The following is a 14,668-nucleotide window of genomic DNA, read 5'->3' as shown; positions in this document are numbered from 1 at the left end:
AGGTAAAGGCTCTGAACCTATGCATTCTGTGTATATCCTTGGAGAACTGCCACAGAGACTGTCTGGCTCTGCCCCTGCTGCTCTGAAAGAGACAGCTCCGAAGTGTCTTTAACTGTACATCCCACTCTGTGTGTGTGTGTGGCTGCCCCACAGACCTGCTGCATTGCTTCCAGGAATGAGCCTAGAAGGGAAGGTTTGTGTAAGAAAAAACTGAAGTCTAGTTTTGAGGACAGCTCAAAAGCCAGTCAGGACAATGAGTGCCACATTACTCTTTGTATATTTATTTTAGATTCTGAAAAGATTCTCAGAAAAGGTCTGTAGCACCAGTAACCAGAAGTCATGTACCCCAAGTGCTTATTTCTTAGAATTTTCCTTGGAAAAAATACATTTTTATGATATTCTCTTCTGGCTTGCTAGTCTGCTTCCTACTGCTTTACTCTTAAGATCTCAACTGCTGCTGTACTCAGAGGTACAGGGCAGACATGTGAGACAGTTCTCGAGAGTTTTATCTCTTCCCTGGGTAATAGTGAGAAAGCCTTTGCCCTCTATAGAGCTGGGGAGGGGAATGACCTAGACCTGTACAATTTAGGGATCATTTTTTACTAATTTTCCAGTCACCACTTTGATCATTGCTTCCTAGAGTTGATTTGTGGCACCTCCTTCCCTCCCTGTCTCCTCCCTCTACTTGGCTTCTTCCTGCTGCTTAACAAGCTCAATTGGTTTTATGTATGTAATTCTTTTTTTTTTAAGAGAGTTTGAAGGTGGTCTCTAAAAGAATTGCTTTCATCCAAAGCCAGGAGCTGATCAAAGCAACACACAAAAGCCAAATGGGAGCCAAGGCAGAGCTGCCTAACCAGCCATAGGGTCAGGGCTCTGTGCTGAAGAAATAGTAAAGCATATTAGCTGAACTGTGCTGGGAGCTGCTGATAAGGGATTTTCTCTCCAGTAACACCTGCAAAGTTTATGAGATCCTGCTGGAAAATCAAAGAAATCTGCATCAGAATACATTGTTCCTGAAGGGAGGAGTGTGAAAGCATTTACAGAATCAAATGCCATTGCTTAAATGTATTTATTGCCATCTCATATATAAGGCTCGATCTGCATTATTATTACAACACTGGAATATCACCCAGCTCTACATTTACTTTTATGAAGTGCCTCCTTAGCCCAGTTGTCAGGATAGTAAGGAATGACATGTGTGAATGTCTCTGAAAAGAAGGTTCATGATAAATAAAAAGAGCAAGTAAATGAAAATCAGTGTTATCATTATGTCTGAAAATAGATTTCCAGTGAAAATTGCAATTAAGAAGAAAGTTAATAATAAATGTTCAGTCATCTGTAAAAAGTCTAATTAAAATTTCTTCTGAATTCTTTTTGGAGATACATTTGTCCCAGTAGTGATTATGATTTTTTTAAAAATTGGTGGCAATCCAATGCATGGCTTTTCACTAAGGACTTTCTACCAGTTTGAACTATGTCATTTTTTTTTCTCCTATATTAAGGTAAGCTTAAGTAGAGTCTCATTTTGAAAGAAATCAATACTTCAAATGTCTCAAAAAAATTCGACTCCAGTTTGAGAGTAGGCATAAAAATTTCTAGGGTGAAGGAAGTTTAAGTTTTCTGTAGTCATAAAAGACTAAACTATGTCTTAAAACCAAAACAGCCTTTCATCCTTAAATAATTAAAGGAATCTGGTTGCAACTGGAGTTTTATGTTTCCTCAGAACACTACAATGTAGGCTGTCACAGCTTAGATTCCTTGGCACTAAATTGCCAACGTGCCTTAGTCTGGATCTCTAAGCATGGCTGTATATTTTAATGGGTTTATGACAGGTTAGACTGCTTTGTGTTTAGTCAAGCCTTATGTTTTTGGTTCAAAGTAAAGTTAAATTTGTACAAGAAGTTTAAAAATACTTTTTTTTTTTTTTTGACATATTGTGAAATTATTTTTCCTTTTTCTTTAGAAAAATATTCATTTGTGATTTGTGCTACTGTTCCCTGCAAAATTGTAACATTTTCATGGGAAAATGAAACACTGTCCTCAAAAGTGATGCTTGTTGGTTTGCAGTTGAAAACATTTAGCAAAAATACGAAAATACTTGGTTTGAGCTGAAGCTATCTTTCCAGTGACCAAAACGGATGTGAAATAATTTCATATTCAGCATGATCCATTAAAATGTTTGGTTTATTATCTGAAGGAAAAAATGAAAGCAAGAGCTTCCTAATAGTGTTTTTATTGAGGTTGTTTAACACTGGTTTGTCCAGGTCTGTTCTCATCCCTTTTGATAGGCATCTGTGTGATTTTTTTCCAAGGGCATGGAGGGCAGATAATAAATGAGCTTGTTTTTTCAGTAGGTGGGGAAAATTGCATACATTTGATTTCATTGCAGAGGTGTCTGTATTAGTCTGTGCAGCAATCTCCCAAGAATAAAGACATCTCCCTGTACTTCTGAAGGGAGTGAAAGAGCTGATTTCAGTGGTGAATAAAAGTATTTTGGCTTGGAATCTAAAGTTGTGAAAAAGCTCAGTGATTTCTTCCCACTTCCCACCCTTCCCAGTGCACTTGAAAGCTTGGCACCTTTCAATCTGTGCTCTCGTTCTAACATCCTGTTGCTTGGAAACATGAGTCAGTGGAGGAAATCATCTCACTGTTAATGATAAAAATTAAAAGCCAACCCAAAAGGAAAAAGTAGAGAGAGCTGACTAGTCTTCCTACAGTATATTCTCTTTATGGGAACAGTAGCAGAATTGTTCTTGGCTATATAAAGGTGGTAGGATTATATACTCTGTGAACTATCATCAGCCTTAATCAGAGTCTCTGTGTTTAATCATGGACTACTTTCCAAAGTGGCATTATTAGAAAACCATTAGGTTTAATCTGGTCTGGCCTGTAGATAACATTTCTAATATAATTCCACAGGAGATATATGAGTTCTAAGATCTTGTAACAGAAAAGCAGCTAAAATTTCTGGCAAAGTAACTGTGGGTTAAGTTAAAAGTTTTATGTTGCCTTTAAAATGTATTGGCCAGATGGGGTCTACTGAACTGTCATAATAACTTTAATTGTGTATGAAACCCAGAACAACTAGAGACTTTCTAATGATCTGACAGCTTTATTGCGGTGGAATAAATTACTTTGCTGAAGAAGTGGATTTCAATCAGCAGATCCATAGGTGGCTACTAATTTTAATCATATTAGTACTATAGAGTTGATCTCAGCAGAGGATCATAATTTCATTCCTCAGCAACTTTTGAAACTTCAGAATTTTTCTACCTGGGTAAGCCTAATGGGAGAAAATTGAACCCCTTTTGAAGATTTTGATGAAAATCATAAAAATAGTAAAAAGAATTCCAGTGGTCTGGAATTGATCTCACATGAAGAAATATATTTAAAAGGTTCTCACACTCCAGTATTTTATCATAGTCATCAGTCTTCTGAGTCCTATTTTCCTCTCTCTTACTGTCAAGTCATTCTGGCAGAAGATTATGAGGAAATAGAGTTGACTTCCAGAAAATAGTATTTTTTTGCAGAAATTGGGCAATAGCCCACCAATTTACTACACCTGTAGGTGTCTTTATACCCACAAATAAAAAACTTTGCACATTACTTCTAGAAGTGATAATTTTGTAGTACATGAACGACTAGATTGCTTTCTGAAAGAGTAAGCTTTTCTTTGTCCATATGAACTACAGCTGTATTAGTAAATTAAACAGTTGCAGGAACAATTCCTGTGAGCCAGGAATAAGTTTTCTGTTGTAATGTCTGGGCACAGCTCCGCTGCTCACACTCACTCCCTGTAGCAATTCCCAGGCACATTTCAGAAGTTATAATGGGCCAGTGACCATTCCCAAAAGGCATTTTGGATGGAGTAAACCTCGCTTTTGTTTGCTATAGTCTGTAGTTGTATGCTGAGTCTGTGGCAGGGTGCATGTCAGTAAGAGTCTCTCTTAGTCCCCCTGAATCAAGAACTTATATAACCTGTGGGAACAGATTTAGCATACAGTATCACTTTCACACAAGAAAAATGTTAACATGAAAGATAAAGAATAATTTATTCTTCCAAATACAGAGCTAAAGAATGCACTGTCTGTACTTACAGGTAGCTTCATGGAAGTGAAAGAGTAAAACATGATCACACAATCTTGTGGTTGAACTGAATCCGTGTTATAGTATGCATCACTGCCATTGAATAGAACCAGCTTTTTGCTATCTCCATATATATTTTTCTTCTTATAGTTACATTTACATACAAGTCCCTGTCCTAGGATTTCTTTCTTATTACTCTCATTGTTTTTAATCCAGGCTTTCAACAATTACTAGAGACTTTACAAAACTTTAGACATAATTATGTGGTTTGGATATTACTGGATGGATCTGACTCATCTTCAACGAGCAGAGGATTGCACTAACAATTTTTCTGGTATTGATCTCTGAATAAATCTGTGAATAAAGAATGCTTTCTTCTCCCAGAAAAAATTTAATAGATATCCTTTTGGATACCTAAATCCATAGCTCATAAAACAATCAGTGATAAGCTGCCGTTTGTCATCACGATAACAACTTATTTTGGAATAACAGTGAGCTTGGAAACATCTTACCATTCTCCTGTTAGAAATGATACAATAGAAATTACTGTGTTAGGTTATTTCAAAGTTATGAAAGCTGGCTCATTAACCTGGGAAAATGTATCCATTGCTATGCGGTTTTGATGGAAGGATTAATATATTAACAAGGTAATTTCAATTATATTTTGTCCTGTAAAAACTTTGCAACTTAACATGAATCTTTTCTACTTCTAGTAATTTGTAAGGCATATCTAAGGTTGAATTTGTTAGTAGTTAGCTGTGTCTTCCTAATTTCCCACTTAGATCTCTTGACTATTTTCCAGGCCTTCTTAGTACAGCCCACATATGTTCTTTGATTTACACAGTTTCTGCTGAAGGCAGACTTTCTTTGTCTAAATGGGAGATGTCAAAGGCCCTTGATTGATATCCATGCTCTAAAGTCTACAGCTTTCCTAAGATACCCAGTCCTAAGTATAGGATAAATTTTGTCCAGAATTCATGTGCTATATCTTCAGTCTTCACAAAATCTTAATATCCCTTTATCACAGACAACTGCAACTGAAGAGTCACTAGTGTGTTACTGTCTTTGTTCCACTGAGCAAACGATCTCCCTCCAAGATGTAGGTGATGTGACCACATGTCCTCCTTCTGTTGACAGTTGCTCTGTGTTATTGTGATCATTCACTGTCATGGCTTTCATGGTAGGTACTGCCCTGGTGGCCGAGAGGGAACTCATTTTCTAAATCTCAGCAGCTGGAGTACAGGATCATAGCAGAATAGTGCAGATTTTCTTCAAAACCTGACTAGTTCAACTGCAGTTGAACTTGAAGTTGACTCTGTGTGACAGATATTAACCTTTAAGAAGATCCATATTTCTCCCAGTCACATAATCCCTGTTTACCACAGGAATCCTGACAGTTCCTTGTTTGGAATTTGAGGGCTGTTGTCTGTAGTGACTAACACATATGTACTCTCATTTTCACATGCCTGGACTTGTCATCTCTCTTTGGTAGCATTATCAATGAGTTTCCAAGACACTGGCCTGCCCCTCTTCATTTGTATCTGCACTTGTTTCTTAGGATTCCAAGTTCCTTAGAGTGGTTATCTTCTTTTTATTATGGTTTTAAGGAAGACAAGGTCCAGATCTTTACCTTTTTTCTTCATTTTGTATTGGCAAGTGTTTTTCTCTGCATGCTCTCTGTGGAAACTGACAATGTGATAAGGAGGTGCCCTTTTATTTATCAGTAGCTGGGGTTGAAGGCTATCCTTCTATGTCAGTGTGGGTTTGTGTTTTTTTTAATAAATCTGGTCACCATGTATGTTCATGGCTTGGAATTTCACAAACATTTGAAAGCTTAGTCTGTGCCACCCACTTGTATCCAAGAGAGATATAAATCTGGGCTGAGAACATGACTTCATTGAAACAGGAAAATAGGACTCAAAGCCTTTGCTTCCTGGCACCATGGAGCCAACAACTGTCAATTAGGGTACCACAGTCTGAGCAGCTTTAAAGAAGAGAATGGATGACAACCATTGGAGTGGAGTTAGTTGGACACAGCTTCTCCCTCGCTTGCTTCATAGAAGTAATTTCTCTTGCAATGGAGAGCGTCACTGGGATTCTGAAAGTCAAAGGCTGATGCTAGCAAAAAACCTCATGCAATGTCAATTTTCTGTTTTGAAGATGAAAAATGGTGTGTTTGTGGTGCATGTTTGATGACACATGTCTGATAATGAAAAATGGCTATAAAATACATCTTCCAAAGTATGTTCCTGGTTTTATGATTGCATTTGGCACTCTGATTGTAAGATTCCAGAGGTATACAAGAGCTTACCAGGTATACAAATCCAGAAAGCATATTTTTGTTTCATTTTACCCAATCACACAATTAAATTAGCACCCCAATGGGTAAACAAACGTGCTTATGTTTTAAAGGATTCCTTATCACAAGGGTAAGATCCTAGTTTCTGCTCTCCTCGGGGTTAAACATAGTGTTTCTGTTTTGTCCACTAGTGGGCTCTATAAATCACGAGCAAGGATGTTAAATCCCTGTAAATGGTGTATCTATTAACTGTACAGAAGAATAGCTGACTTTGTCTATGGAATAGAGTTTATAAATATAAATACTACAGTGTTTTCTCATTTGTCACCATTAGATCCAGATAATGATCAGTAAAGCAAGTAAGGCTTCATTCCTGGAAGGGTTCAAGTCTAGATTGGACAGGGCTTTGAGCAACCTGGTCTAGTGTGAGGTGTCTGAACCCATGGCAGGGGGGTTGCAACTAGATGATGTTTAATGTCTCTTCCAACCCTAACAATTCTATGATTCATTGCATAAAGCAGACTGTGTGCCTGTTCATCTGATAATGCTTGTGAGTTGTCTTGTGTGTCTTGTGTTGTTTCGCCTCATTCTGTATGAATTTAAAAACTTCCTATTTTTCATGTGCTTTAATTAAGCTTTTCAAGACATGAATAAGTTTGAATATTAGATAAACCAGTCTGCTTTGCATGATTATCTTGAGCACAGGTAGAATCCAGCCTTTTGTAAGACAAGCCTCTGCCACTGCAGTCAAACTTTTAGATACTCTCTTTGCGCTGTACCAGTGATTTTTTTAAATGCAAAACCTCTTTTGGATGTAATGTGAACTTTTCATGTTTTAGCTCTGTATTTAAATGAAGCAGTCTATGTAAAAATGTGTGTGGAATGGATGATATCTGAATGCTGTTTCCATTTCTAAAGATGCAGCTATGAATGTTAATGTATTGAGAGCATGTTCATGCGTTTCTTTTCTCTTTAGTCCAGACTGTGATGAACAGGCATAGAGAACCATATTGTAGCTGCCTCTGAAAATGTAGAGATGGGTCCCTGAGACAGCACATGTCTCTGACTTAACCAGAGAAAATACAAGTTCAAAATATGGGAATGAATTTTTAAAAGATCAAACAATTAAATCGTTATCTGTCAAATATTGTGATAATTGTTTGTCCTTGTTACATTAAATATAAGACATCAATGTAACAATGGCAAATAATTATCAAGATACCTGGCAGTCATATAATGATTGAAAGATGGATTAGAATTAGAAAGAAACATCTTCTACTGCTTTTGTGTAAAAACAGTATAATTCATGTCAGAGATTGACCTTGGTTTTCCTACATACATCTCTGATTAAGCTTTTTTAAGCACAATACTGATGTCAGGCTTTCCTCATTGTCTTCAATTGTGCTTGGTGTAGGTGAAGCAGTAATTAAAACAAGAGGAGCCAGGGAGTTCCTATCAATGCAGAAAGGGAGCTGTAATCTGCTTTTTGTATTTGAAGAGGAGATGCATCCTCACTTCCATATTAGCTCTGAACATCACCAACAGTCTTTGCAGCCTCCCATTTACCTTTCACCAAATGGATACATCAGTACTGCTCACTGCAACGTTGCTGTTTAATTTTGTGTATATGCAGACCTTGTCAATAGTGCCTACTTTTAATCTAGATCACGTTCTTAAATGCTGCCTGCATTGTTTTAGAATTGTTAATATAACAATACAATAGATTTTATAATTATAATCTTATTGTGCTTCATTAATATTATATATATCAATATGCTATATTGTATTAGCTATAATATTTATGCTATTAACATGATGCAAACAAGTGTACAAAAATATTATTATATATGTAAAATATGTGTTACAGTCATAAAAAGGTATCCGAATCATCAACTTTGTATGTTGCTCCTTTCAAACACCTTCTTCCATCAAGAGCAGTATGTGATTTTACAGTAGTTTTTCTTTCACTTGACTGATTCCTGCAGGATGCTTCCCAACAGGCTCACTTCCCAAGCAGAACCCAGTGCTGAGGAGAGGCTGTTCAGTGTTTAGGAATTACTGCCACAGGCAGGAAGCGTTTCATGCTTTCTATTCACAGTTACTTGATGAGGGAAAAGACATGGGGCCCAGGGCAAGAGCTACTTTGTAATAGGAAAAGAAAGCTGACATGGCTTTTGGTTATACCAGCTCATTGTATTCAGTGTGGAAAGGAGGTAGCAGTTAAATACGTGGGATATTCAGCTGGAATAGGCTGACCCCTCAATGGCAGAATGAGTAAATTATGTAGTTTCACTAGTAGTAAAGTCCTGATAATCAAATGCAGCATCAAATTGGTAATTTGATAATAGATAATAGATAATGTCTTATTCTAAAAATAAATAATTAAAATATGCATGTTTACAGGGAAAAATACTGTGTAAGGTGAGAAGGAAAAGCCATATTTCACAATATCTGCCTTAGAACAATGCTACATTATTTATGAGACAGCAGCTCTAAAACATATGTTGAACTGCTCTTGCTGTAAGTTTAAGTTTTAAGCCATGATGGACCACACAAAGATAATTCTATGCTATTCCCCAGATCCTTTAACATTTATTCTGTTCAAATCATGTAAAACAGAAAGGCTGCTTAACAGATGAGATTGCTGACTACTGAAAATGCATCTCCTCAATTGTGGTAAAAGATTTCTAACCACATCTTCAAGAAGGTGTCAAAGCTTGCTGCCTTTCTGCTGAATTACAGAAAGCTGTTACTTTTAGATAACTTCCTGTAATTTACCAGCAGGTTCTGCTCAGTGACTGCTGCAGTCAATGTTCTTTTCCTCTGCCTTTCTTTGTAGACAATGAAGCGTCTCTCTTTCATGAGAAATGTTGTAGTCTGACATCAACATGCAGTGATTGAGGTCTAAGTGGTAAAATTGAAATATCTCTTTTTTTCTCCTTGTTTCTTCCTTTGAGAAGATGGGAAATTCTTATGCTGGTCAGCTCAAGACAACACGGTTTGAAGAAGTGTTGCATAATTCTATTGAGGCCTCTCTCCGCTCAAACAACTTAGTTCCCAGACCAATCTTTTCTCAGTTGTATTTGGAAGCTGAACAGCAACTGTCATCACTGGAAGGTAGGAAATGGTGGAATTTATATTTCTGGTCAAAGACTATTCTGCTGTTTGCTCTTCCAAGGCTCAGCATGCACATTTCAAACCAGAATACAGAAAACCAAAAGTATTCAAAGATTTTCTTTGTATTTTTTTATGATCTACAAATATATATATATATAAATAGATATGTACTAGAATTGGATTAAAAATTCAAAGGCTATTATCTTTTATTTTGACAAAATTAAGCCAATTGCTTGCTCAAATGTATCAGTATACATAGATTGAAGTACTAGAAATTGTTCCATTAAATGTGTGGAGCAGTCTTTGGACAGTTGGAATATAAATACAAATTTGGAAATAAATATAAATCTGTTACCATACACTGCTGAAAGTTATACAGGAAATGATAGCAAACATGATTGATTTTTAGAGATATATGCTAAGACTGATTTTCATTGTTAATAAACACAGCAGAAATATTTTCAGCTTTTGAGAAGGTTTATAATTACTTTGAGCATAATATTTTTAGTCTGTCTGTGGTTGCAAAGTAAAAATTTAGGATGTGTCCTCTCATAAACCCTGCACAAGTTTGTATTCAACACATGAGATTTCTCACTGTATTTTTGTGTGTGTTTAAGGAAGCCTGCTTTCTGAGCTTCATTTGCTCAGTCTTTTTTTTTCATTTTCTTGAAAGTAGAATACTTTAAATGAACTGTACAGATCTGATAAAATCGTTGCACAGTGTGGCGTTTTGGTGTTAGGTGTAGTAGTCTCATGGTTTTCATTGATTTTACCGGTGTGTGCATTTTGGTGCAAGGTTATGTTTAATAATTTCATTATTTAGCCATTTCTGTCACCAGGATGGTGTTTCAATTCTTTTGACCAGGTCCACTTCCCCTGTCATACTTGCTAACGATAGCTTAGATATATATGTAATGAAAAATGCCTAATGGTTAACAATGCACAGTAACAGAAAAAAAAAATGAGCTCAAGAAATAGTAGATAAAAGTGGTTTGCGCAGATTAAAATCTTTACTATTGCCTCATGGTAACAGCTGTGAAAACATTTCTTGAAAAAGTAAATCTGCTCACAGCTCACACATCAGTAGCAATTTTTTGTTTTGGTTTGGTTTTTGTTTTTGTTTTTTGCTAATATAAGATATAATAAGGAATTCATAGTTTAAATCTATATGTTGCTTATTCACTACACAAAGTAATTCTTCTATCAAACCCTTTAGAGGATTTCGTAAAGTTTTCCATGGCAACCAACTGTGATGTCACAAAATGGATTATGACATCAGTTGGGAAAGATGCTACAGGATCAGATGCATTGTTCAGGCACAAAAGTGTGATTTCACACTTCTGTAACTTTCTTTCAAGGTTTGCAAAGACCTTTCCAAACCTTGAGAGGCTGATTCTGTTTTCTTTGAGTTAATAGAAACAGAATTGAACTGTAATTAATAAAAAGACTAATAAAAGCCTGGGAGAGGACATTTCTTTCATGAAAGTTTCAGAAAATGGGAGCTCTGAGGGGATCTGTAATAGAGTTTTTTTCTAGGTTGTTCCTCAGGTGGGAGAGGTCTGCAAGCTGGTGTCATGTACTCCAGCCTCATCACAAATTGAAATTTCCACTTTTAGGTACAAGATCCAGTTGGCATCCGGTCACAAGTGATGTCCAAGGCAGCACTTGTTTTCCTATGCTTAAACAGACATAATATAAATAATTTAAACAAGGTAGTGCAATGGGTCAATGCAACTCAAGTGTGTTGGCTTTCCACTTCATGTAATGATAATGTGTTATAGATGTTCAAAGTAACATTTAGTAACAAAGCCAGCCACTAGTAACTAAGGCTGCTATTACAGATTTTTGTCTCTGATGTTACAATATCAAAATTGCTAGAGAGCAATAGAGTATAGAATCAGTTTAATTAAAAAAGCACTGCAGTGAGATTATTCATTGAGTGTTCTTGAACCCAGCTCTGGTAGCAGCACCACGTTCTAATGTGAACTTTGCAGCTAACTTGTGTCTGGTTAAGTAGTTGCTTCCTTGATCTGTGTGTAAGGGAGGCTGACTGTTCATGGATGCAATATTTTGAGGCTGCAATCAATTTGTGGATGATAGCCCTATGAATAGTCCCACTGAGAAAAAATTATATGTATATTAAAATATTTGCAGAACTTATATTTAAATTATACCTTAAGGAGAGAAGAATTTTCCATGTGAAATATCTTAATCATAATTTATAACATAAAGGTTTAATAAATCCTTTGTAAGAACTGAAAAGTATTCCTTAAAGGAAACAATGGTGTTTATGGTAACTATGAATAAATATAAATTCCACAAAATATGAACAAAATCTTCACAGTTCTATTGGTTTAAGGGATCTTTATCAAGTTATGTCATCTGTTCTGTAATATAAACATATGTACTATGGTTTTGAGTCCACTTTTAGCCATCATCTTGGTTCCTGTTTTGAGTGCTTGATTTTGTGTTCTTCTGGGATTGCTCAAGAAAAAAAGATGTGGAACAGACACATGCAAACATAGAGCTTTTTTGAAAAGGCCTGGCTTGAAATGCAAAATGGAAGAAGAAATTGCAGATCTTTTTTGAAACAAGCAGCAGAAACCCTAATAAAAATGCCCTTTAAAGGTGCCAGCAGCTCATCCCTGTGTATTATAGGTCCATACTTGCTCTTATACTCTTTTCATTTTTGACCTTTGCTGTAGGTCTCCTGTTCTTTAGTCTCCACTTTCATTTCTCATCTCTTTTTATTTATTTATTTATTTTTAATGTGAAATTACCTGCTATAGCTGAACAAATCTAATGGTTTATCACTGCCCAAGGGGAAAATCCCACATCCCACTCCCTACCCCCCAAGACCTCCTAGCCACATCTTCCCATTTTCTCCATTTTCATCAATTTTAGCACTTTCTGGATCTTCCACTGAGCTAATTTAATACATAAACCTTGTTAAAAAAAAAACTTTTGTTTGCTTAGTTAATTTTCTGCTGGGTTAGCAAGCTAGGCTGGCTCAACACAGGCTCCAGTAAGTGTGACAGCTGACACGAAGAGGGGGGAAGGAACTTCATGACTGGGAGTGTGGGGAAAGAGAGGAGAACCAGACTCACACCTTTTGCATTGCATTTGGATGTTAGTCAAGGTTAAGTCATAACACATAACTTACCCCTGACTTAAATAGCAAAGAGCTTAACTTTTCCCTTTGTTCACTTTCATCATTCTTGTCATTAGGCTACGGCCTTAAAACAGTCATGTTTAATGTTCTGTGTGTACCAGGACTGAAGTTTGATGTTTAGATACAGAAAAGTAAACATACCTTTCAAATCCTCTTGTAGATTGGTGTGTAAGTCGTACTAGCTTTTAGAGACAAATCTTCAAACTCCAGAATTGCTTTCTTCAGCTTCCTGCCTAATTCTTATTTATTCTGTAGTATTTGTTTAGCTGATTCTACAATAATTTGTCAAAAAAATAAACAGATGTTCTGAGGAAGGTGATAGGAAAAGATAAATCTTTGATGATTCCCAGTGCCTGGTCCAAGTCAGTTGCAGCAAAGAGTATGCCCAATTGACACTGAGCTTTGGAGGATGACTGCAGTGTGCTTCATTGTTTCTCTGTTTCAAGACAAAACCAAATCAACAGAATAATGTCAGAGCCTAACTGCTGTCTTACTTGCCCAAGTCCAGACAGCTATTTGGCCTCTTGCTGATCCTCAAGAACCTAAAAAAGGCCTAAAGCGCACTGAAAAATGAAGCCTACATTGCGTATTCTTTTCACCAGTACTCACTATTGCCTCCTATACAAGCACCGCCCACGCACAGGTTGCTGAGAATCATCTTCCTAGACATTTGCCTTTCCTTGACATTGTGCAGTGAGCGGCAGTGCTTTACTTGGAGCTCTGGGTTCTGGTACGAGACAGACGGCCTGAGAATTAGGTGTTCTTATCATGGCACTGTCTGTGGTGACCCTAGTTTCAAGCAGTTTCTTCAGTCTCCTGTACAACACCAAGGACACAGTCAATACCTAATTAACAAAATCTGTACTTGGACTGTAGCCAGGGCGTTCTAGAGTGCTAAGAAGTAATGACTTTGGGTTTATATTGGCTGCTAATATTGTGAACAAAAGGATACAGTTACAGTGTTGTGACTAGCAAGAGTTCAAACGCCAAGAGTTAGGTCTCTAAAAATCATTAGATTAGATTATAAATAATGAGATTAAAAAAATAATAAATGGAAGATGTTTTTTATTTGCCCTTTCTTTGCCTTTCTTTTCGCTTTCTCAGGTGCAATTGGGTCATGCTTTTGAACTTTTTTTTTTGCACAGGAGTGAAAAGCTTTATTTTTTTTTGATGAAAGACATTCTATTGTAAGCATAACTGGAATTTGGAGCTTTAAAGAAACAACAAATAACTTAAGAGTTGGCAGCAGTAAAGCCATTGTCAAGAGGAGAGAATCTAGTTTGCTGTAATACTTTCTGTAACTGGGTCACCGTGTTCATGCATTGGTTTGTTGCCAGTGTTTTCAGTAGTTTTAAGTCATTTATGCTATGATAATTTGTAGCAGGCAGCAGAGCAGATAATGAGGAAGAAGAAGAAGAGGAGGAGGAAGAAGGCTCAGAATCATGTAGTCCTCTTTCTTATCAGGTGAAGCCTCCCCCAGAAGGATGTTGCACTACTGATGGTAAGAAATGTACTACATGTGCTCTCAGAGGCATTTGCTTTACTGAAAAGGGTAGAATTGGTGCCATTTCCCTTATAATTCATCAGAATGAGATAATGTATGCAATATAGAAATCCAAAAGATATCAGTGTTCATTACCTGCCAGATAAAGCTGGATTTCTCTTGATTGGTCTTATATTTGACAGGGTCTTTGCACAGTGTCTAAGATAAGCTCTTGTGTTGGAATGCCTGGCATGAGGACAGAACAATTCTCCTAGGCAACGCAACCTTTAAAAGGTTGAGTTTGCAGGCATGGTGTTTGCTAAAATGAATGTGGTAATTCTTGCGGCTTTATCATCTCCTTTTTCTGTTTAAAATGTACCTTATTCAATATTGCTATAAAAAATATTCAAAGCCCCAGCAAAAGCCAGTGAAATTCACCAGATGTAGAGAACCATTACCTCCATTTTTGAATGCTGGACCTAAGTTATGATGATAATGAATAGTCCCATAA

At 36.7% G+C, this 14,668-nt stretch overlaps 1 protein-coding gene across 4 annotated transcripts in view; it reads left to right on the top strand.

Moving 5' to 3' along the window:
• GREB1 (growth regulating estrogen receptor binding 1) overlaps positions 1-14,668 on the top strand; it is a 95,726-nt gene that overhangs the window by 32,770 nt on the left and 48,288 nt on the right. For 3 of the 4 annotated variants that reach the window (XM_057431842.1, XM_057431846.1, XM_057431843.1), the window contains exons 2-3: positions 9,346-9,502; positions 14,056-14,175. In XM_057431842.1, the coding sequence (XP_057287825.1) occupies positions 9,346-9,502; positions 14,056-14,175 (277 nt within the window). The remainder of the gene's footprint in view (positions 1-9,345; positions 9,503-14,055; positions 14,176-14,668) is intronic. The other variant, XM_057431845.1, reaches the window with a different exon arrangement.

Source organism: Pezoporus wallicus, unplaced genomic scaffold (genome assembly GCF_028554395.1).
Source record: "Pezoporus wallicus isolate ANWC-B61680 ecotype Strahan unplaced genomic scaffold, APGP_CSIRO_Pwel_v1 contig_161, whole genome shotgun sequence".
Taxonomy (NCBI): Eukaryota; Metazoa; Chordata; class Aves; order Psittaciformes; family Psittacidae; genus Pezoporus; species Pezoporus wallicus.
This window is presented reverse-complemented; position numbering and strand designations above follow the sequence as displayed.